Source organism: Lytechinus variegatus, chromosome 12, assembly GCF_018143015.1.
Source record: "Lytechinus variegatus isolate NC3 chromosome 12, Lvar_3.0, whole genome shotgun sequence".
Lineage (NCBI taxonomy): Eukaryota > Metazoa > Echinodermata > Echinoidea > Temnopleuroida > Toxopneustidae > Lytechinus > Lytechinus variegatus.
Window position 1 is genome coordinate 1,758,780 of NC_054751.1, and position 25,473 is coordinate 1,784,252.

A 25,473-nucleotide genomic window follows, 5' to 3' on the forward strand; every position below is an offset into this window, starting at 1 on the left:
AAAAATATCATTGTCGGGCCAGTAATTTTTCCAAAAATAGCAAGATTTAAGGGTCCGACATTACCAGTAATAAAAACCATTGTTGGGCCAATAACTTTTCCAGAAATGGTCAAATTCACAGCAAACCATTTCCCCCGTGAAATTCTGGCATTCACACACAGAATACACACAGAATGAATCACACGTAAGTGTTACTAGAGTACTATACAGCATGCATACAGTGTACATGTAGTCTGCCACACAAACCACATGGTAAATTCTCCATTGGCTGCACGAACGAAGCCTGGCTAAACTCTGGCAAAAATCTCTCACATAACTGTCAAAATCCAAGGTTCATACTCATGAAAGGCTCTTATAATGTCCATATTTCCTAAAAATTGGAGCAACTCTGTCATTTGTAAGCAGTAAAAGGAGAAATTTTCAGTTCTGTTTTGGTTCAAACAGATCGGGTTTCGGGTGATATCGTCTGAATACATAATAGCCCCACATATGCATTTATGTGTGTGTTGATACACTAATGGTATCTGACTTTCTTTCGTAGCTATTTTAAATGAGAAAAGAAACTGATAAATTATTTATAATAGTTTTAGCTTTCTTCCTATCTTTCTTTCCTTCTTATAAATCTTTGTTTCTTCCCTCGATTTTTTTTTGTTACTGTCTTTCTTTTTTAATTTCCCTTGTTTTCTTTAATTAATTTTTTCTTTCTATCCTTTTATAAAATATTTTCTCTATATTTCCCTTTTCTCTCTCTTTCTTTCTGATATTTTCTTTCTTTAGTTTTTGAGTCCATCCATCTTATATTCATCTCTTCTCTTCCTTTCTTTCCTTCCTTCTTTTTAACCCCTTTCTTCATTCTTTGTTACTTTCTTTGTTTCTTCCATCCATCATTTATTTACCCTTTCTTTTCTCAGCCCTTTCTTACATTCGTTCCTTTCTTCTATCTGTCTTGTTCTTTCCTTTTCCCCTTTATTAATTATATAATTTTACCTTTCCTTTCTTTTTTTTGGACTGCTAGCTTCCTTTCTCTCCTTTATTTTTTCATTCTTTCCTTTCTTTGTCTCTCGGTCTTTCTTTTTTTTCTTCCTTTCATCTATTCTTTTACCTTTTCTTTTTTTATAATTGCTTGCTTCTTCCCTTCCTTCCTTTATTTATTTCATTCCTTCTATCTATCATTTTACCTTTCCTTCATTTTTTCCTTCATTCCTTCTTTCACTCCTTCCTTTCTTTTGTCCGTCTTTCCATCTCTCCTTTTACCCTTTCTTTTTTATTGCTTCTTTCTTTCCTTTACTACTTTCTGGATTTGTTCTTTCTTTCTGTATTGCTTGCTTCATTTCCTTCCTTAATTTCTTTTTTTTTCTTTCTTTCTTTCTTATATTTGTTCCTTCTTTATTCCTTCCTTTCCTTCTTTAGTTCTTACTTTTTTTTCTTCCTTCACATCTATCCTTTACCTTTTTTTCTTCCTTCCTTTCTTTTATTCTTTCTTTCTTTTCCTTCCTTCCTTCTTTCTTAGTTTCTGTCTTTCTTCGTTTCTGTCATGCTTTCTTTTTGTCCTTCATTTTCCTTCATTTTTTTTTGGGGGGGGGGGTAACGAAAGGCTAGAAAAATAAACTTGCGCCTTTTCTTAATGTTTTCTTTATTTTTTGGGACCAGTAGATTTTAGGTTCGGACCAGTAAAAATTTGAAAAACTGGGTATCTACTGGTCCGACATGAACAGGTTGGACCAGTAGAAAAAATGGGTTAGTGTGGAGCCCTGGATATATGCAAATCATATATTACTAAAGAGATATATCATTTATTATATCATAAATGGGAAGATTTCTGTATTTTTATATTTAAAATGGCCGTCACTGGCCCAAACAGTATTACGTACAATGGCAATGGGGGCCAAAAAATTCACAAGAGTGATCACTAAAATGCATACTATTAAGATTAAACGAGTGGAATACTGACTAAAAACATTATTGTTAACGAAATATATTATTAATATGCCATGTATGTGATGAATGTTGTATTTAGATATTCAAAATGGCTGCCAAAGGCCCTAGAGGCATTATGCACAATGAGAAAGAGGGGCAAAAAAATCACAAGAGTGATCACTAAAATGCGTATATATGTGATAAATTAATGGGATACTGTTTAAAACACATATTTTCTAACGAAATATATCATTCAGGTTTAAAGTTTGTGTTAAATACTGTATTTTTACTTTCAAAATGGCCGCCAGAGACATGTATTATGCACAATGCAAAGTGGGAAACCAATATTAGCACCATAAATGCAAGTATTAGTGATCTATGAGTAAAATATTGTCTGAAAGCATGATTTCTATTAAGAGATATCATTTATTCTGCCAGTTAGGTGATAAATACTGTTATTGGAAAATCAAAATGGCCGCTACAGGCCCTTAAGATATTATGCCTAATGTGAATGGGAACAAATTATTTCATCAGAATTTGGCTTTGCCTGGCCAAATGTTGATGTATGAGTGAAATATCGTCTGAAAACATGATTTATAACAAAATATATCATCTCTTATGTAATTTATGTGATAAATACTGCATTTCTACATACAAAATGGCTGCCATATGCCCTTTTTGTGAACATTATTTGTCTACACTCAAATTGTATATTATACGATAAGGGCTTATGTTGGCCATTTTCAATTTAAAAATGCTGTGTTTATCACCTTAAATACACAACATTATGATATATCTCGTTAGAAACCATGGTGTTAGACAATATTTCACACTTGCATCAGAATTCACAATTATAGGCAATATTTAGAGTCAAACAAAGCCAAATTCTGTCAAAATTATATGTCTAATGTTACAATGTACATAATACTTTTAGGACCTATGGCAGCCAATTTGGATTTCAAAGTACAGCATTCATAACCTCCACAACCAATATGTGATGTATTTAGTTAGAAATCATGTTTAAGACAATATTTTCACTCGTATATCACAGTCATATGCATTTCATGATTCTCACTCTTGTGAAAATTAGTTTCTCCATTCGCATTGTACATGATAAATATAGGGATTATGGCGGCCATTTTGGATGTCTAAATACAGCATTTATCACATAAATTACACAAGATATCATATATTTTGTTATAAATCATGTTTTCAGACGATATTTCACTCATACATCCCCAATTGGCCAAGCAAAGCCAAATTATGCTGATATAATTTGTTCCCATTCACATTGTGCAAAATATCGTAGGGCCTGTAGCGGCCATTTTGACTTTCCAATAACAGTATCTATCACCTATCTGGCATAATAAATGATATCCCTTAATAGAAATTATGCTTTCAGACAATATTTTACTCAGATCACTAATACCTGCATTTATGGTGCTCACTCCTGTGAATATTGGTTTCCCACTTTGCATTGTGCATAATACATGTCTCTGGCGGCCATTTTGAAAGTAAAAATACAGTATTTAACACAAACTTTAAACCTGAATGATATATTTCGTTAGAAAATATGTGTTTTAAACAGTATCCCATTAATTTATCACATATATACGCATTTTAGTGATCACTCTTGTGATTTTTTTGCCCCTCTTTCTCATTGTGCATAATGCCTCTAGGGCCTTTGGCAGCCATTTTGAATATCTAAATACAACATTCATCACATACATGGCATATTAATAATATATTTAGTTAACAATGTTTTTAGTCAGTATTCCACTTGTTTAATCTCAATAATATGCATTTTAGTGATCACTCTTGTGACTTTTTTGGCCCCCATTGCCATTGTATGCAATACTGTTTGGGCTATTGGCGGCCATTTTAGACATAAAAATACAGAAATGTTTCCATTTATGACATAAATGATATCTCGTTAGTAATGATGATTTGCATATATTACTTTGTTCATATATCACGATTTTTTGCGGTTTAGCGCTCATTTTTGTAACAATTTGTTTTCCCTATTCATATTGTACATAATAGAGTATACAATGGACTATGGCGGCCATTTTGAAAATCAGGAAAATAAATATTTTGTCAAAAATTATTTTCTCAGAGTGTATTTTACTCCTGCCACACGCTTCCATGCATTTCATAGCCAATGTGCGGACAATTTTAGGATTTTTATGGGTAATTTGCATATTTTGGCGGCCATATTGGATTTTGCCAATTTGCCGAAAATGCTCAAGGTTACACGAGTGGCATCATCCAGATTCGTAATCGGCACCCTCGAATTGACAAGAAACCATCAAAAAATATTGTAAAAAACAAGGTTTGGTCAAGTTTCTATGGGGCCTATCCTGGACTAGTACACTAACTTCCCTTTGTGTCTGCATACTCCTTTTCTTTCATCCCCTTCATTAACCTGATTGGTCATCTCTTCTCACTAATGCCCCTTTTGTCTCCCTGTTTTCAGTGTTGCTGTTGAATGTCTGTGGTCTATATTATGGTTGTTCCACTTTATATGTTGTCATTTTGCCTCCGAAGAAGATTCTGCTAGGATCGAAAGCTTAGGCCCCTTTTGACTCTCTAATTTACTCCATTGGCTCTTTTTTTAGATAAGCAGTTTTCAGCAGCTTCTTTTGCCAAAAATTTCGTCTCACGATTTACGCTCGCATTTTTGTTGAAAATATATCAACTCACAAATCCTATTCATGATTACAAAAGTGCTTAAAATATCCAGTTTTGAGGCCTCAGTGTCAACACATTTCACTCACTCATTAGGCTTATTACATTAATAAATATGATAATGAAAATTTCATGAATTCTTAATGACTAAATTGTTCCTTTTCAGAAAAGAATATCGACAATATCACAGTTTCATATGTTTCATATCGCGCTTAGGAAGAGGAATAAGAAAGTTGTCACCAGTTTCATATGATGACAAAATGTCCTTAGACCTAGAATGTCCAGGTCCTTCACACTCGCATCATTTATTAAGTGCTTTCCACATCCACATCACCATTTTCATACCGGAATATCAAGTATTTTCCGCGAGCGCTTCGCGCTCGCATTATTGATTTTCATGATAAATATATCAGAATGCCCAGATTCTAAAACACGTGCACAATATTGAGATATGCAGCTTCATCTTTATTCAAAACGTGCTAAAATTGTCTAGTTTCAGATCAGATCACGCTTTGCGCTCGCATAATTAATGTAGGAAGAACAAAAAATTACCCATCCTTATTCATGATTTACAAAACATGATTAGAGTGTCCAATTTTTTGGTTTGAAATCTATTTTTTTTTCTGCTAGCGCTTCGCGTTGGCATCAATTGTTTGGTTTTATACCTATACTGTTAATGATTACAAAAAGTGCTAAAAATGTCCTTTTTTAGGTCAGAATTTCACCAGAAATTCAGCTCGCGCTTCGCGCTCACATTAGTTAATAGTTGAAATATGTATCGTTTTAATGGCTAACTGCAAAACCTTCTTAACAGGTCCCTTTTCGATCAAGCCAGAAACCATATTAAAAGTTTCTTCTCACGCTTAGCGCTCGCAGTAATTATCTGTATAGTTACATAAGCATCTTGTTCAGCTTCACAAACATTGCCCAGAATCGTCAATTTTCAGGTGAAAATATATTTTATTATTATTATTTGTACTGCGCTTTTCCCATTAGGCCATAACCGCTTACAATGAATTAATGAAATGTAATATTTTAACAACTACAAAGTATGAAAGAGATTTTGAGTATTTCGCGCTCGCACTATTTAAATAGGGCTTATAAGATGATTACACTTTTTATGTTGTTTTATAAGAATAAAGCGTAGCAATGACTAATACGAAATCTGTGTTTTGCCCCCCCCCATCCCCACCACCCTTATTTTTCACGACCAAGATGGTGAAATATAGGCCTATCATTTTCGAAAAATGCTATGTCGAAATCTATCAAAAACTTTGATTTTTGTGATGAAAATGTTGAAATTTTTGCTCGTTCGCTTCGCTCACAACTTCCCTACGGCCCCCCTCCACCCTATTGGCAAGAGCTTGATTCGCCCCGGCCATCTACAAATCTTTATGAAACCCAGAATTCGATCATAATTTGTATGTCACCATAGCATAAGATCATTCGTTTTGGCAATCTTCGCAGTGGCGTAGTATACAGGGGGCCAGAGGGGTACGTGCCCCTCCCTGAGACTTGGTTTGCCCCCCTGAAAAAATTGACGGAGCAAAAAAAAGGGGGAGAAAGAAAAAAAAGAAGGGGAAAGATAGAAGAAAAAAGAAGAGGAAAATGAAAGGAAGAACAGGATTGAATAATATAAGGTGAAGGGAAGACTTTCTTTTTGTGACTTTATAAAATTTTCGCTCACGCTTCCCGCTCGCATTGCTTTTTCGATGAGATTGATATCTTGCTTAATATAAGCTGATATGGAGCTTAAAATATCAAGTTTTGAAGTCAATATAGAAAACATATTTCATCTCGGATATCGAGCTTTTATTATTTTTAAATTTACAAATTGATTTTTCAAGTGCTCTGTAAAATGTCAGTTTTATGGTCTAACTATTAATATTTTCAGCTCACGCTGCTCGGTCGCATTATTTGATTTGCATAGGCCTACTTCTTTATAAACTCTTACAAACCGTCCTTATATGTATACTACCATGATTGTCAATTTGTATAGATTTGTATTTGATTATGTCATAATGTTTACAATTTCGTAATTTTAGTACTTAATTTCCTTCTTTAATGTTTAATTGCTTTCACCAAAGAATAATACACACAAAAACACCTTGTAATTTTACCATTTAGGGGCTAAATGGTAAAATTACAAGGTGTTCTTGTGTGTGTTATTATCTTTGCATAATTTTTTTAAGCTTACTGTATTAAGTCATAAAGCCACATGTGCTGCACTCAACCCAGGTGAAGTAAATGGGTACCTGGCAGGAATTTATTCCTTGAAACGCAGCGCGCGTAACAGCTGCACTGCTAAAGCCAGGGTAATTATGCTGCATATACTGTAGAGCGCTTAGAGACTTCTGACAAAGTAAGTGTTAAGTGCTATATAAGCAAGTATAATTATTATTAATCTGGAATGTGCACCAATTGTTTCATAAGTCTTAGCTACTTATTAGTTGAATTGTTTTAAAATAACAGGTTTATAGGTCCTACTTGACCTTGTTAGTGTTGATTGTCGCGTTATCAATATTTCTACCTGTGAAGGTGTCTTTTTTACGTTTTATCTATTTGCCTGATTTCTTTCCTGAAATTAAACCCAAAATAAATATTTTTAAAAATCAGATCAGTTGGAATCAGAGATATTCAGCATTTATGATTATTATGACTAATCGTGTTGAATCTTTCTATGAAAACTTAGTATGAGGGCCACTTTACACATTTTCTGATGTATATATATGCATAGCCAAATGGGAGGTTTTAGGTAGAAGCCCCCCCACCCCCATTTTTCATGATGCAGAAGGCGCCGCTAAACAAAAAAAAATGAAAAAAGAAGAAAGTGAGAGAACAGGAGAAAGACCAATATAAAAGAGAAAGAAAAAAGTTATTAACGTAAGATAAAATATTTCGAAAACCTGTGACACCGACCAAAACTTACAATAGGTCCCGCTTAATTCTAACCTTGATGCTGGAGAGAAGGGGGGATTTTCTGGGGGTAATTGTTCGGGGGGAGGGTAATTGTCCGGTGGGGGTAGTTGTCCGGGGGTAGTTGTCCGGGGGTAATTGTCCGGGGGTAATTGTCCTCGGGGGTAATTGTCCTCAGGGGGTAATTGTCCGGGGGGGGGGGGGGGTAGTTGTCCGGGGGGTAGTTGTCCTCGGGGGGTAATTGTCCGGGGGTAGTTGTCCTGATCCCCCTCTGCAGACAATCTCCACTGGGTAGTAGTCTATCTTCCATCCAGTCTTCTTGCATTCTGAGATAAGTCTGTTGTACTTTGATGTCTTGTACTCATGTGCCATCTCTGTATTTCCCTCCAAAGGGACAGTCAATTCAAAAAGAAAAACCGACATTGACTGCTTTGACCATATTACGCTACTAGTCCCATGTCGTAGTCACAATCACACTATCTGCTCTTCTGTTTCTATAATAATGGTCATGCTTTCTCATGTCTCCAGTGCTGCATTCATGAATGAGATAATTGCTTGGGCATTTGATGATTTTGTCTGGTTTGATTCTTCTATAGTCAGTGCGTCCCAAAAAAAACTATACACTTTTGAAATGGCTGCCAAATAAGAAATGTAGCACTTTGGGGGAAAAGACTTATAGATATGGAAAGCCAATAAAGTCAACTTTCAAATGACACCAAAAAGTTGGAAAATTATTCATGCTTGAGCGAGCACTGCCCACTGAAACAGAGGGTATGCAAATTAGGGTGGGCTGGAATTAGCCTTCCAATTTCTTTCAGATTTTTTGTTTGGTACTTGCAAAGTTGAAGGTTATTTGGTGAGTTAAAGATCAGATGTTATCAGTTTGTTGTTTGTGAAAATTTCATACGTTATTAAATTGAAATTTAATGCATGAGTGATCATGAATTGCAATTTTTAGTGCAGCTTTATCATGTGGATCTTAACAATGTGTTCATGACAGTCAGGAGAAGAGGGGGTAATATGACTTAGGTAGGTGAAGTAAGTTGATGGGCTTAAGGTCAACAGAACATTTAGCAACCCCTCCCTCCATCTCTACCCCCTCCCCCACTTCTCTCCTCCTGGGAGACTAAGCTTGGCTAGGCTGGGCAGGAATTAGCCATACAGTTTTTTGAGAGGTTAGTCCTTTGGAACTTACAAAGCTAAGGGTGTTCTGCTATTCATGAGTGGGATAAGTTTTGGTTTTAATAGGCAAATTTCATGAATTTCTCAATTGAAATGTACTGCATGAGTGAACAGGAATTGCAATTTTAGTGTAGCATATTCATCTTGTGGACATCAGAAGTGTGTTCATGAGAGTCAGAGTAATGTGATGGTACATGTACCTGTTACAAGCAAGAGGTCGAGGTATGCTAAGACTTGGTTAAAAGGGCATTCCTCTTCATTTTGTCCTTTTACAAATTAAAATTCATAGGTACCCTCCCCTCTTCACCTCCATTTTCCAGCCCCCCCCCCTCTCTCTCTCTCTCTCTCTGTCTCATCTCCTGGATTGTAGCCTTTTCAAAACTTAACTGCCAAGTGACCGGTGGCTGATGGTCAGTTTGAATGATTACCAAAAAAATTTAATGATTATGATGATTAATGAAATAATTTATTGGAAAAAATGAATGTTTTATTGATCACATTGCACATTGAATGAGTTAATGTACTGATAAATTGTTGATTGAATGATTGATAGGAAAAAGTTGATGCCCTAATTCAGAATTAATCATTAAACCAACATTCTGCTCTGGACTTCACGCGTACATAATAGCCATCAGTCTCTCAACAGGAGGGGAGGGTGGGAAAGAGGGAGGGGGCGGGGCTGAATGTTCTGTTGACCCTTATTCCATCAACCTACTTCTCCCACTTAAGCCCTATCTCACCCCCTATTCTCCCGACTGGCCGACTCCCATGAACACATTGCTGAGATCGCCATGATAAAGTTGAAATGCTGCCCCAAAAGAGATCCAAATGATAAAGCTGAAATGCTGCTCCAAAAGTGTAATTTGTGTTCACTCATGCATAAAAGTTCAATTTAATAACTGAAAAAAAAAATTTGCTTAAGCTATCAAAACTGATCAAGGCTGATCATTAATTTATCACAACGCCCTTAACTTTGCAAGTTCGAAATGATTTGCCTCTCAACAACTGAAATAAATTGGAAGGCTAATTCCAGCCCACCCTAATTTTCATACCCTTTGTTTCAGTGGGCAGTGCTCGCTCAAGCATTAATATTTTTCCAACTTTTTGGTGTCATTTGAAAGTTGACTTCATTGGCTTTCCATATATGAGAGTCTTTTTCCCCAAAGTGCTAGATTTTTTATTTGGCGGCCATTTCAAAAGTGTATAGTTTTTTTTGGGACGCGCTATAGTCATAGTGTTCTTTAGGGCCTTGGTCAGTTCTTTCAAGATCTCAGTGACCTCCATGTATGTATAGTCCTTCTATCACAGACACCTGGCAATTTGATAGAATGTGACTGAGTGAACCTCCCTCCCCCCACATTTTGTTCCATTGTATTCTCAGTCCTGGCCCACTTCTTTAGACTGTGATATAGGGGAGAGTAGAGTAAATAAGGCCACCTTTTTTATAATTCAAATTTGGGGATAATGGGGTAAATAAGGCTGCCTGATAGTTTTTAGCTCACTGGGCAAAAATGATAAGGTCAAATAGATTACTGTTTGTGTAGTATTTGAGACAGTTCCCTAGCACATATCTTAACCATAAACAATATCTCCTGGCCCAATGTACATGGCCAGGAGGAGCACAAACCTAGCAGCATGTCAAATTTTTTAAAAAGTAGCATCGCCACTTTAAAGAGACGAGTACTGTATCCACACAGTAATGTGTATTAACTTCTGTTTTTGTTTACTTCTTTAAGGCATTATTGTGCATACCAGTACTGTTGTAATATTCACCACTTTCCCTCTTCTTTTTTCTGACTGGATGCTTATGAACTTAACTTGCCTGTTGGGGCAAACAAGGCCCCCAGATTAAAACATGAATTAACACTGTATGGTACATCTACAGTAGAATGCAGTGTACACATCTCCACACTTATGTCCACCATGATAATCTAATTTTGGCGGTTGGAACCAAATAACAGACAGTCATTTTTGTGTCGCCTTCATATAGCGAGACTAAAGGCGCTGCTTTGGTTTGTGGCGTCAATATCAAATCTTAACCAAACGTTTCGTTTTTGGAATGTCATCATGACTTTGAAAGAATTTAGGCTGAGTTCTTGAAACTTGGACATATGGTTATCAAGTATTATTGAATATCCTGCCAGAGTTTCATGTCACATGACTAAGGTCAAAGGTCATTTAAGGTCAATGATCTCTGGCCAAGTTGGGGGTATTTGTTGAATTACAATCCTAACTTTGAAATTTTATGGATCTGATTCATAAAACTTTGAGTCGACATAAGAGTAATCAAGTATCACTGAACATCCTGCGTGAGTTTCAGGTCACATGACGATGGTCAATAGTCATTTAAAGGTCACATCCACCCCAGAAAATTGTTGACATGAATCGATAGAGAAAAATCAAACAAACATAACGCTGCAAATTTCATCTAAATCGGATGTAAAATAAGAAAGTTAAGACATTTTTAAGTTTCACTTATTTTTACAAAACCGTTAAATGCACAACTCAGCAATATGCAAATGAGGGGGTCGTTGATGTCCATCACTCACTATTTCTTTTGTTTTTTATTGTTTGAATATTACAGTATTTCAATTTTTGCAAATTTGGCAATTAGGACCAACTTAACTTAACCATAAACTGTTAAAATCATGGTAATTTCACATGTTCAGGGAGAAATAAAACTTTGTTTCACTTGACAAGGAGGAGAAAAGTAGACTATTTCATTTTTCATATAATAGAATACAAAAGAAATAGTGAGTGGGTGATGTCATTAGTCTGCCAATTTGCATACTGATCAGGATGTGCATATAACTGTTTTGTGAATTTAAGCGAAACTTTAAAATGTCATAACTTTGTTATTTTACATCCGATTTTGATGAAATTTTCAGTGTTTTGCTTGTTGGATTTTTCTCCCTTTTTTCAAATCAACTTTTGTTGGGGTGGACTGGTCCTTTAAGGTCAATTAACTTGGCCATGTTCGAGGTAATTATTAAATTGCTGCATAACTCTCAAAGTATATGGATATAGTTTATGAAATGTGGACGTAGGGGTAATCAATCACTGACAAGTCATACATGTAGGTCTTATGATAAAAGTCAAATGTCATTTAGGGTCAATGAACGTAGTATTGTATCACTATATGAATGGTATTTTTTGTGAATACTATTTTATAGTAGTTTTCAAAGTCAACACTGCTGCTATATCGAATCGCGTAATGCAGGTGAGACTGCTAGAGGCGCTCCAATTGTTTTTAGTTTTTGGTAGAAAAATTTTATACTAATTTCATATAACAGAATACAAAGGAACAAGTGGGGATATGACATCATTAGCCCACCTAATGAATATTCATGAAGACATGCCTAGAACTGTTTCACCGGAATAATGCAAATGATTAAAATTCAATAACTTTTGTTATTTGTTGTCTGATTTTGATGAAATTTTCAGCATTTTGCCCTGTGAATTTTACTGTTTATTGAGATAAAAATATCTTCAGCCCGGAGCATCCCTTGAATATGAAACCTAACCTTAATTCAAACAATTAAATTTTGCAGAATTGAGTCTACCCCAACATTTTAGTTGGATAAGAATGAAACAAGCAGTGCATTGAAAACCAGATAAATAAAAGAAGAAATGCTGCAATTTGACAAATCCATAAAATGAAATTCAAAAGTCACCATTATTAGCTTTCTCTCCTTGCCTTCATAAGGTAACAAATTCTTGAGTAACACATATTCAGTAATTGTTTATATCAATGGTGCGGTATGGAAATCTAGAATTTTGAAGAAAATATCACACTTTTGATTATCATTCCCCCCCCCAAAAAAAAAAAGGAAAATAGACAAATGAATAGATAATAATAATTCAGCATGAATTAGAGTTTGTCCAACTTTCAAGAATTCATTGAATTTATTTCATTCTTTTTGTGTCTTTTTCAGCTTGCTCGCTAGCTGAGCTTTTAAACGGTGTGATCACAAATAGTATCAAACTTATTATTGGAAGGTAAGCTTTTTGTCCTTTGTAGGAAGCAATTATTTTATGACAGAATCTTAAATCATGTTTAAGTTTTACCATGTTTTTGATTGTGGTTCCAAAAGTTTCAAAACTTTTGTGGGAAAGGTCCTTTGCTCATGCATGTCCCATACTATGGAAGATGTAAACAATTGTATCTCTGTTGAGTCTTTCAAAAATGTTCTTAAAACCATTATTATTTCTTTACATGCCTTGTGCATTCTACAGAGTTTATTTGGTGCTTTATAAACTATACATGTATGTGTTATTAAATAATTATTAGGTGATCTGTCAATCGACAGATCAACTATTAATTTCGTACAAATTTTCTTTTTTATTTATTTATTCTTTATTTTTATTTTTCCACCCTTTTCTTGTTAGCGTAAAATCTCAAAATCTGCATCATCAACTTTCTTCAAAATATCATCAGGTATGGGGACTTATCATGTCATCTCTATGAAACAAGTTCAAGGTCAAAAGGTCATCATGACGTCATCTAGACGCCATTTTGTAAAATCACATTATCAATCATATCTTCATTATCAATTATCAAAAATCAACAATATTTACATCACATTAACTTCAGGTCAAGGGTCAACTGCCCATGTCATCAAAGGTCATGTAAAGGTCACGACTTGCGCGTACGCGCGCGTCAAAATTTTAAAATGCTCAAAATCACTTTTTGACCAAAACAGAGTACGAATCAGGTCATTTTAAGCATTTCTAAAATTTGCGCGCGCGCACGGTTACGCGCGCGTTCTCGCGCGTAACGGCACTATAAAACATAGGATCGCCATTTTTTTTATATCAATGCACCGATAATATAATTCTGAACAATTTGATAACTTGATCAACCTTCTACGACAAGTAATAAAGGAATTAGCCTCCATCAAAGTTTACAGCACGCTTGCGTGCACTAACCATAGACAATATATGTGCAAAAACATGCCTATACAAAATTCATTGTAGCTTTTAAAGACCCTAACCGGTGTAAAAACAATCATATATTAAAAGAAAGGCAATGATTCATACAATACAAATATACCAAAGCTATTCTATACATCTCCTTCCAATTTTAAGAAATATTAGATAAAAATCAAAGAAACTGCTCCTCCAAAGTACGCTTCGATTGAGCACCCCACGTCGCCTGGAAAGGATGACGTCATGTTGTGTCTGGAGGGTTGCGATTCCATAGGCTTGTGTACAAAAGCATTGGTATTTTCTTCCATTTCTATATTATGAATCCAATTTTTTTTCCGTTTTCAGATAAAAATGGCACTCACAATTATTCACTGTTGAAATTGATGGAAACCTACAACTATTCACTGCCTTTTTTGTGACTTCTTTGTTTGGCTCTTATTGGGCCTAAATTGCTATGTCAGGAAAAGTTGTGATACATAATCTGAATGCAGATAGATTTGAAATCTACGCCAAATAAGCAGGAAATAAAATATGGCAAAAACTAGTTCAAAACTGTAGATTTCATAATTTAAGCATGTAGGAAAAATATATGTGATATCACTCTGTGATGGAAGTGAAGAAAATGAAATGCGTAATCTGGAAAGCAAAAAAATAACCCAGTTTTTCTGTGTACAAACCTATGGAATTGCGACGCTTCTTACACAACGTGACGTCACGGTCTCGAGGCATTTGAAAAGCACAATAAAGCCTATTTTCTAAGCCGGGTTCGAAGCCCGATAATTGGAATATTCTTAAGCAAAATACTCATAGTCAGGCAGCATATGTAATTTACTTCGACAAATTGGCTAAGTCTGATTTTTCACTTTTATGTGATTGGTGGCATCACAAGGAACAACTTTCAACTTGGTGACAAATTTCTAAAGGTCATCTTGACCATGTAAGTGGTCAAAATGGGGGTCAATAGGGGTGAATTTTTTGAATTGCTCCAATTCTGTCAAATGACACATCAAATTGTTTGTCTTGTTATACTGAACAAAAAACTGTACACAATCATTTACTCTTGACCTCCCGTTAAAAAGTTATGACCGGAAATGTCAAAGGTCAACGAACTTTCGTTAAATAGCAAATTACACTGAAGGTGTTAAGAAAGCTAATTTTTCCGTATTTTTATGCATGTGTATACTTTTTTATTTTCGATTTTGATAAGTCCATCGTCAGAAGTCCTTATCCAGAAGATATAAAGGGTCAAGACAAGGTCAGTGAAAGGTCAAAAGGTCAACAAACTTTAATTGGAAGCCAAAATACATGTCTAAATGCAATTAAATGTTTAGAAGTCTTATTTTTTGTGGATTCTTTATTGTGAAAAGTCTATATCTAAGAAGACATTTTATATGAAGGGGTCAATTGTGCTTATTTAGGAACAAAATAGATAAACAGATAGACGTACGTCGAATACATTCAGTGCGGTATCATGGTATTGCAGGAATACTTTGAAACGACTTGACAAACCCTAATGCCCTTTAAAGTCGTTTCATCTTAATGATGTTGAATGCAACAAGCTCTTTTCGAGTTTCTTGATTTAGGAATTCAATTCAAGTTCAAATCATTTTCAATTAACTAGTCTTTGCTTTGTAAAGATATATTTCATCCATTTGCTTGTACATAATATTTTAATCAACAGAAAGTATGTAATGTATTGGGGTATATATGCACTATGTTAACAGACACATCGATTGATCAGTGCTCCCAGCTCCAAAGAAAGATGTCTTCTTATTTCTTATTTGGATTAACTTACGATGAAGGTAATGAGGTAAGGATTGAGGATGATATGATAAGTTGGACTCCAACTGCTCCTTTATTAATTCTAATGTGTGACTGTTATATTATTTCGGACAAAGAGGCAACATCGCGCAGGCATGCTCATTGTAGTCAGTCACGGATGTCCATCATGCTGATGTGATATATTCTGACCATTACTCAATCTCTGGAGCCAAGAAGGACTACACATTCCTGAATATGTGCTGTCTTTAACACGGCTTGTAATATTTTATCAAGTTTTTCCAGAGCATACAAAATGAAACTATACTTAATACCAGATGCAGATTTTGTTTTTGTTCTTTTTCGTTCTTGTTTTTTTCTACTCGCTGAATTGCCGGGATGTTACTAGAAAGAATAATCACATATGCCATTGAAGTAAACCACGGCTATACCGCAGCGGGAAGGGGGGCAGCTGCCCCCAGAAATTGTGAAGACTTGCATTTTTACTGAAAAATAAATATAACTGACCAAAAGTATGCACGAAATCCTTGAATTTCACTTTACAAAATGTTAAAAGCTTAGAACAGCACATTCACCATAATTGTGTAGTCCTTCTTGACTCCAGAGATCGAGTAATGGTCAGAATATCACATCAGCATAATGGACACCCATGACTATAATGAGCATGCCAACACGATGTTGCTTCTTTGTCAGAAATAATATAACCATCATACTTGAGGGGCAATTGGAGCCCAACATATCATCCTCAATCCTAACCTCATTATCTTATTCGCAAGATAATTCAAATTAAATGTTAGGCATCTTTCTTAGGAGCTAGGAGCACTGATAAATCGATGTGTTTATTCTGTTAACAGTATTATACTTATACTCCAATACATTACAATAATTTCTGTTAATTAAGATATTCTGTACAAAGAAAATGAAATAAGTACTTCTTTACATATCAAAGACTAGTAAATTGAAAATGAATTAAACTCGAATTCCTAAATAAAAAAATCCCTGGTTGCACTTATCACATCGTGAAGATGATAAGATTTTAAGGGCATAGGGTTTGTCAAGTCGTTTCAAGGTATTCCCGCAATACGATGATACCACACAGAATGTATTCGACGTCTATCTCTGTTTATCTATTTTGTTCCTAAATAAGCACATTTGACTCCTTGTCTTCTTAGATATAGACTCAAAATAAAGAACCCACGAAAAATAAGACTTCTTAACTTCTAACCGCTTTTAGACGTGTATTTTGGCTTCCAATTAAAGTTTGTTGACCTATTGACCTTTTCCTGACCTTGTCTTGACCCTTTATATCTTCTGAATATGGACTTCTGACGATGGACTTATCAAAATCGAAAATAAAAAAGTACACACATGCATAAAAACTCAGAAAAAAATAGCTCTCTTAACACCTTCAGTGTAATTTGCTATTTAATGAAAGTTCGTTGACTTTTGACATTTCCGGTCATAACTTTTTAATGGGAGGTCAAGAGTATATAGTTGTGTACAATTTTTTGTTCAGTATAACAAGACAAACAATTTGATGTGTCATTCTTTAGAATAGAGCCAATTAAAAAAAATTGACCCCTATTGACTTTATTTTGACCCCTAACATGGTCAAGATGACCATTAGAAATTAGTCACCAAGTTGAAAATTGTTCCTTGTGATGTCACCAATCACATGAAAGTGAAAAATCAGACTTCGCCAATTTTTCGAAGTAGCCGGTAAATCATGACATATGCTGCCTGACTATCAGCTGGGAAGGGTGAAAATGAATAAAGCTCACAATGCTGTATTTAGTAGCTTATAAGCTTTCGATTGGTATATAATTTGTCAATTTCATTTTTGGGTCCGGTCTGGGTCTTTAAAGTAGTCCGTTGACCCCCATTTTTTTTTTTCATATTCGAATAGAGTATGGATGGGAGATGTGATTTCATGTCGCATTTGACCCGAAATTTTATCATGACGTCATCAAAATAGCGTCAGAACTCAAAATTCCCATTTTGCTACTTATGACGTCATTATAATTATGCAAATTTGACTTTATCTCTGTAAATATTAGTCAATTTTCGCTCAGTTTTCAATATGTTGTAGCTGAGGACATACTCTTTCTAATTTGATGCCTTTATTCACTTTTAAAGGAATGGATCATCCTAAAAAATGGCAAGTTATAGAGGCATGTCATTTTCGCTCATTTTGTGTGCAATCTCTATGGGAAATGACTTTTTCTCAAAACTGGATTTTACATTCTTCTATTTCGCAAGCCATATCTCCATTTCTATTGGTTGGTTTTCTCTGAGCTTGAAGTATGTTGTAGCTGAGATTGTAAGCTATCGCAAGTGTGGTCTCCATTTTCCGTTCGGATGCCGGGATCATGCCCGTATTTCACTTGCAAAATTGGATTTGAGATCCTCTTAATTTGCTTGTGTAGAAAGTCTATGGGATACAGTGCAGCTCAATTGGTAAGGCACCAGACTTGCATCCTTAGGGTCGAGGGTTCGAACCCAAAAGGGAGCATAAATTTTTTTTCTTTTTTTTTTCTTTTCAACTTTTCGCAAATGTTCCTTAATCACCATTACAAGGCATATTAGTTCAAATATCGCACAATTAGGTAGGTTAAAATCGTTTTAAATACATGTAGGCCTATAACATGTACAATGTGTATCGCCTACACCTACATGTATTTGATATATTCTCATTTCCCTCTTTTCAAGAGTATACAACATGTTCTTTTCGTAATAAAAGTTTAGTTTTCAATATGAGCATCGTATTGATCTCAATAAACATGGTGATTGTATTCATGATCATGAAAATCAGAGACAGATCACCTAATTCGTCCTCATGACGAATTAAAATTCTAGTTATATCTATATACTTATCCTTGGAGTAAGTCCTTGCAAACAGCTGGTTGTGTGCTGAACAGGGTTTGAAAATTGACTAAGACGGATTGGCCATGACCTGTTGAAAGATTACAAACATTTATTCATTTTTCTATGCTGATCTTACTACATGTAGCTTTTGATTGTAAATCCTTTAAAAAAATGTGGAAATTTCAACTTTTCATCTGCATATTTAAGGTATTGATGCGAGATCTTCTTCACCGCCTGCCATGTTCATTGAGCACGTAGAGACTCTTGATCTATAAATCAAAAGTTAACCTACATGTATGAATATTCATGAAATTCTCTTGAACTGTCTACCCTGACTGGTCCATCGGAGTACACTGCAGAGAGTGTTTTTGTTTGGTACACAAGCTATTGAATTACCATCATAGGATATATGGATCTATCATCTAGTTCATAAAACTTGGACATCAAGAGTAATCAAGTATCGCTGAACATCCTGTGCGAGTTTCAGGTCACATGACCAATGTCGAAGGTCATTTAAGGTCAATGAACTTTGGCCATATTGTAGGAAATTGATGAATTGCCATTATAAATTTAAAAGTTTATTATATAGTCAATGAAATGTGGACATACAGTGTACATGTAGGGGTAATCCAGTATCATTACTCATCTTACACGCGTCATAGGTCACTTGATCAAGGTAAAATGACATTTAGGGTCAAAGAACGTAAATTAGCATATTATATGAATGTGTCATTTTTAAAGTCATCACTGCTGCTATCTTGAATCGCGTAATGCAGGCGAGACTGCCAGAGGTGCTCCACTTGTATATGATCCTCTTTATGTCATTACAGACCGCGACCGGATTTTTTTTCCCGCTGTTTTCCTGATGGTTTAATGACGGCTGATCTTAAATGCACAGGAGACCTAAATATTATTAATGAGGGCAGAAAGAGCTTTCCAAGTGGACATTCATCATGTGAGTATTTTCCAGTTTCTCCTTTCCTCTTTGGAACAAAAAAAGAGAATTTTGAGTGTGTCTTTCCTCTTACTCCTTCTTCTCTCCTTCCTCCTCCCCTTCTCTTCCCTCCTTCCTCCTCCCCTTCTCTTCCCTCCCTCCTTTGTCCGTCCTTCTCCCTTTCCTCATCTCCAACCTCTTAGCCATTATTATCCCTCCTTTCCCCTTCCTTATCTCCAACCCCTGAGCCCATTATTATCCCCCCCCCCCTCCTTTGCCCTTCCTTCTCCCCTTCCTCATTGTTATCATGCACAAATTAAGCATATAATAATGAAATTCGAAAGGGGATAATAGCTTACAAGTAAACATCCATTGACCTAACTGTCAGAACATTTACGTCACAACTTTCAGTTCTTGAGAATCAAGCTGAGCATTATTGATAACATACATGTAAATCTTGATTACAGGCTTTCATGGAAGGTAACCATACCTGAAAATGTCAGGCTTTCAAGAGTTTAATTAGTCTTTGGTAAAGTTGAGACATTTAACTTAATTTACTATGACAAAAGCTATAGCTCTAAGGATCGCCTTATTTTAATTCTTCATCATTGTCCCTGGCTATTTGAAAATGTTCTCCGATAATGCTTGCTGTGACAGGAGAGGTAGGCCTATCCTATCCATTTACAGATTCAGTTGTAGTTTATAGTATCTATTGTAGCATTTGAAGTTAGTGATCTATTGCTACATAGAAAAAGAAATGATTATGGTGATTTAGATATATAAAATGCAAATCTAAATACTGCGACTTTAGAAACTTCACCATGTTAAATTATATTTGCATGATATTTTTTTTCATTTTTAGCAATGCATTACAATATACAAAGTGTTACATGTAGTTGATCTCAATTTCACCTTGAAAGTGGAAATAAAGTGATTCAAGGGGAATGACACCTTTGGAACAAGTAGACATGTGTGGAAACAGATAAATCAAAGAATAAGATTAAAGAGAGTTTGAGAAAAATTGGACAAATAATGATAAAGTCATGAGCATTTGAATATTAAGATCACTAATGCAATGAAGATCACTAATGCAATGAAGATCCTCCAATTGGCAATGCAACAAATGTTTGATGTCACATGTGATTAGCTTTTCCTGTGATGGACGATAAAATGCCCATAAAATGTATCTTTTTGCTCTTTCTTATGGTGATACAAACTCTTCATCCATAATGTATTCTCTGAATATCTGTATTACATGCCCTCATACTTGTATGTAGAAAGAATGTAATGATCTACTGATACATGTAGATTTGATAAAAGGGGCAGTGTAAAGTGAATATAAAGTAATGGTAAAGTTGTTCACATGTGACATCACACATCTTTGCCACATTGCCAATGGGAAGATCTACATTACAATAATGACCTTAAGTTAAAATGTTAATAACTCTCTTATTATTCATTCAATTTTTCTCAAAATTGTATTTATCTTTTTCTTTGATTTTGTCTGTTTTTTGCACAAGTTATCTTGTTCCAAAGGTTTCATTCTTTAAAAATTGTGCAGCATCTGAGAACTTAAAATTAATGTGAGGCTGTGAGGGTGGTAATACTAGAATTGTGTTCAAATACTAGTAAATAATTGTTCACCCACACAGATGCTACTGTGTGCACGGTCATGGAATTCAGTACACGTGCACTGACTTGACCGGTCATGTACAAGTGTACCCAAAACAGGTACACTTACCCCCTTCAAACATTAATCTGACACCCCTGTGAAATATAGCAACAAATGAAACGATCGAGAGAAGTTTGAGAAACATAATACTCTAAATTATCATTTTGTAAGTGAATCCATAAATGATAACAATAAAAGGACTTGCCTTTCCCAGCATGAACATCATTCAGCCCATTGTCTGCTGATTGGTTGGGAAGCGAAATACTTTTTTTTTAATGATAAGTCGAATAGGTAGAATTGACCAAGTTTTTATGCAACTTCATTTCAAACATGCATAATTCATATTTAACGCATATTGTCTCATATGAAAAAAGATACATGTAAGAAATGGATGGCAGGAAAATGTCACTCAAAATTATTTGCTCCTGCAAATGAAAGTTTTGTGTCACCACTTTGCATTGTTCTACTTCAGTCATGCGGGCATTTTGAATGTTAAAATTGGTTTCAAATGAAAGAAGACATATATATCTTTCCATTCAGTGTATATTACTTTTCATGAAGGATACCAAAAAGCAACAGTGAATTATGGTTTGTTTTTGTCTCACCTGCGAAGCAAAGTGAGACTATAGGCGCCGCTTTTCCGGCGACGGCGGTGGCGGCGGCGTCATTATCAAATCTTAACCTGAGGTTAAGTTTTTGAAATGACGTCATAACTTAGAAAGTATATGGACCTAGTTAATAAAACTTGGCCATAAGGTTAATCAAGTATTACTGAACATCCTATTAGAGTTTCATGTCACATGACCAAGGTCAAAGGTCATTTAGGGTCAATGAACTTAGACCATGTTGGAGGATTCAACATCGAAATCTTAACCTGAGGTTAAGAATGTCATCATAACTTAGAAAATATATGGACCTAGTTCATGAAACTTGGACATAAGCAAGGCTCCACACTAACTTTTTTTCTTGGTGGCCCAAACAATCTACCAAAATCATCAATTTCATATTTTTGGTGGCCCTAAAACAATAGAAAACATTACAATTTATCAAAACTTTGGTAGCCCAACCGGGCCACCAAGTGTTGGCTTTTACAAAATTTTGGTGGCCCGACTCTCATTTTTGGTTGGCTTGGTCCACTGCTAATGTCGAGCCCTGACATAAGGTTAATCAAGTATCACTGAACATCCTGCATGAGTTTCACATCACATGACCAAGGTCAAAGGTCATTTAGGGTCAATGAACTTTGGCCATATTGTAGGAAATTGATGAATTGCCATTATAAATTTAAAAGTTTATTACATAGTCAATGAAATGTGGACATACAGTGTACATGTAGGGGTAATCCAGTATCATTACTCATCTTACATGCGTCATAGGTCACTTGATCAAGGTAAAATGACATTTGGGGATATCTGTTGAATTCCCATCATAACTTTGAAAGTTTATGGATCTGATTCATGAAACTTAGACATACTGTAATAGTAATCAAGCATCACTGAAAATTTTGTGCAAGTTTCAGGTCTCATGATTAAGGTCAAAGGTCATTTAGGGTCAATGAACTTTGGCCGAATCGGGGGTATCTGTTGAATTACCATCATAACTTTAAAAGTTTATTGGTCTAGTTCATTAAACTTGGACATTAGAGTAATCAAGTATCACTGAACATCCTGTGCGCGTTTCAGGTCACATGACCAAGGTCAAAGGTCAATGAACTTTGGCCGAATTGGGTGTATCTGTTGAATTACCATCATAACTTTGAAAGTTTATGGATCTGATTCATGAAACTTGTACATAAGAGTAATCAAGTATCACTGAACATCCTGTTCGAGTTTCAGGTCACATGATCAAGGTCAAAGGTCATGTAAGGTCAATGAACTTTGGCCATGTTGGGGTTTTTTTGTTGAATAACCATCATATCTCTGTAAGTTTATTGGTCTAGTTCATAAAAAGTGGACATAAGAGTAACCATGTATCACTGAACATCTTGTGCGAGTTAGAGAAGTATTCAAAGTCAGCACTGCTGCTATATTGAACCGCGTGATGCAGGCGAGAAGGCCAGAGGCATTCCACTTGTTTTCCTGGGATGCACTTTTCTTGAACAGGATTAAGAAAATCCAGTGTAAAAAGCCTATTAATGTTATTTTTCTACTCCAATTGAAATACAGGTTGTTAAAGGTTTTACGGTTGGTAATTACTGTACCACTGAGATTCCATTTCAATTGTTTCTGCTTGCAGTTTCCTTTTGTGCCTTTGGCTTTACAGCCTTTTACCTTGCCGGAAAACTACATACATTTGAGAGTCAAGGACGAGGTTTTGGCTGGAGGATTCTGGTCACGTTAGCACCCCTGTATGTCGCCCTCATGGTTGCATTATCAAGAACGGCTGACTACAGGCATCACTATGAAGGTAATTGTGACGATTACTTTGTGTAATCAAACGTGATTTCATTTACTAATCCAATGCAAATTTCGGATATAGCCGAAATTCATAAAATGTATTTTTATTTTTACCAATTCAAGTAATAGATTTCATGTAAAATATGACTGAAATAGTGTTGCTGACTATTTTCTTAAAAAACAAAAATCAGGAAATATGTAAGAAATTAAAAAAAACGATATAAAGATTGCCATTATTCAAATCATAAGAAAAGTGTCCTGGCCAAGTTCTAGCAGTTTTGGGGGTCAATAAAGATTTACAGGCAGTTACTTATAAATGTATACATTAATTAGTATGATTAATCAATCAGAAATAAATTTGAATAATTTTGGAGCAATTTGACATGCGTGTCAATTTTTATTGTAATCATCTGAGATCAGACGGAGTGGGGCAAAAATAGCTCCCCCCCCCGGGCTACATGTATATCAATATGCTATTTCAAAATAGTGCAGGCTGAATAGGGTTAACCTTGGTTGTGCAGACTCTCATGAAGTAGATTTATACAGTATATATCTTTTAATTGTACTTCCACATGAAATATCATTGCTATTAAAGTTGTGAATTTTATCTGCATGTTTGGGGTGTGAGTGTCAATGAATAAAAATAGCTAAACATTGCAGAAGTTCCATGGTAAAAGTTGCTTTGTAAAAATACACAAAAAGCTGAAAATACACTAAAAAAAAATATGTAGCTGAACTCTGACACATCTGTACATGTATATTGCACATATAATTTTTTTGTTTTAATATTTCTATCCTTTTTTTTTACAGACGTTATAGCTGGGTCCCTGCTTGGTCTTGCCATTGCTTACCCCATTTATCGTCAGTACTTCCCAGCCTTCACTCATGCTACTTGTGATAAATCTTATGCAAGGCTTTATGCTCTCAGAGATGCAATGTCATTACAGGAATACAACTCACACAGTGCAATATCTACCAATGTACAAATAGATAGTGTGAAAACAGTTTGATGAATAGAGTATTTGTATGTAATGCTCTGTTTCATGTTTTATCTAATAGACTGCTGATGACCAAAATTAAGTGCTAAAAATGATTCTCTGTAAGTAGCCAGAATTATTGATTTGGGCTTCAAATAAAGATTGCAAAATAGCTTCATTTGAAAGGCAATCTTCCTCTATTGGAAGTTGCGAAACCCAATCAAACAAGAAATATTAACCCCATCTTCATGAAGGCTGAGGTATTTTGGGAGATCATATGGCCCAAAAGGAGGGGGGGGGGGGACTTCCGCAATCGTTAAACAAATTGGCATGCAGATTTTCTAGGACACGATCTGAAAATTCTGTATTGATTTATTGTGTATGCATATTGCTATTAATAGATTTTGCTAATTTACGTGTAATTAATATGCAAATCATACTTTTTCTCTAACTCCCCAAATAAAGCTCCAAATGTTCTAAAAAAATTTTAAAGGAAAATCTTTGTAGTGTTCAAAGCAGATGTATGTGAAAAAAGTTGCGATATCAGATCAATTTCTTATGTATTATATTGTTTTTTACGATTTCTAATGTAAGACTGTTTTTGGGGCCCTTTTTTCCCCTTGTTCTTTTCAATAAACTTTGTTGAGGACTCAGGGTGACCAGACGTCCCGAATTTCCCGGGATTGTCCCGTTTTTTGCTCCTTTGTCCCGACAAACCTTCTCGGGACACCTATTTGTCCCGTATTTCAGAATATTGAACAAAATATAGTTAATACATTTAAGTGACGAATTTTCATCAAAATTACCAACATATGGCAAAGAAGAGGCACAATTTTACAAAACTGATAACTAAACTTTTGCAAGTTCTGCGGCAATTTTCTTGCTAATGCAGGCTACTAGCTATACATGTAGGCTTGTAGGATCGGAGCAGATTCTCAACGGTGCAAACAATCGCACGTACATGACAAACAGTTTTTCCACCAAAAAAATCACACACTCGGCGGCAAATGATTTATATTTATATTATGGATTCTCAGATTACTGATTTGGTGATGTAATTGGAGGTGCAACTTATTGAGTTTTCATAACTAGATCTAGCTGTTTCAGCTTTCGTTTAATTGAGTCATGTGATCATGATGGGAGAGATATGCCTGTGTATGATGCAGCGATGTTTCATCTGATTTTTAAAGTTTGACAATAGGTTTCACCTTAAAATTT

General features: G+C 35.3%; 1 protein-coding gene across 1 annotated transcript in view; it reads left to right on the top strand.

The window, feature by feature from the left end:
- The window catches only part of LOC121425020 (phospholipid phosphatase 5-like), a 44,652-nt gene extending 20,294 nt beyond the window's left edge, over positions 1-24,358 (top strand). Inside the window, exons 4-7 of the mRNA XM_041620952.1 lie at positions 12,639-12,702; positions 19,107-19,231; positions 23,118-23,288; positions 24,089-24,358. Of these exons, the coding sequence (XP_041476886.1) occupies positions 12,639-12,702; positions 19,107-19,231; positions 23,118-23,288; positions 24,089-24,288 (560 nt within the window). The 3' untranslated portion in view covers positions 24,289-24,358. The remainder of the gene's footprint in view (positions 1-12,638; positions 12,703-19,106; positions 19,232-23,117; positions 23,289-24,088) is intronic.
- Positions 24,359-25,473: the final 1,115 nt, after the last annotated feature.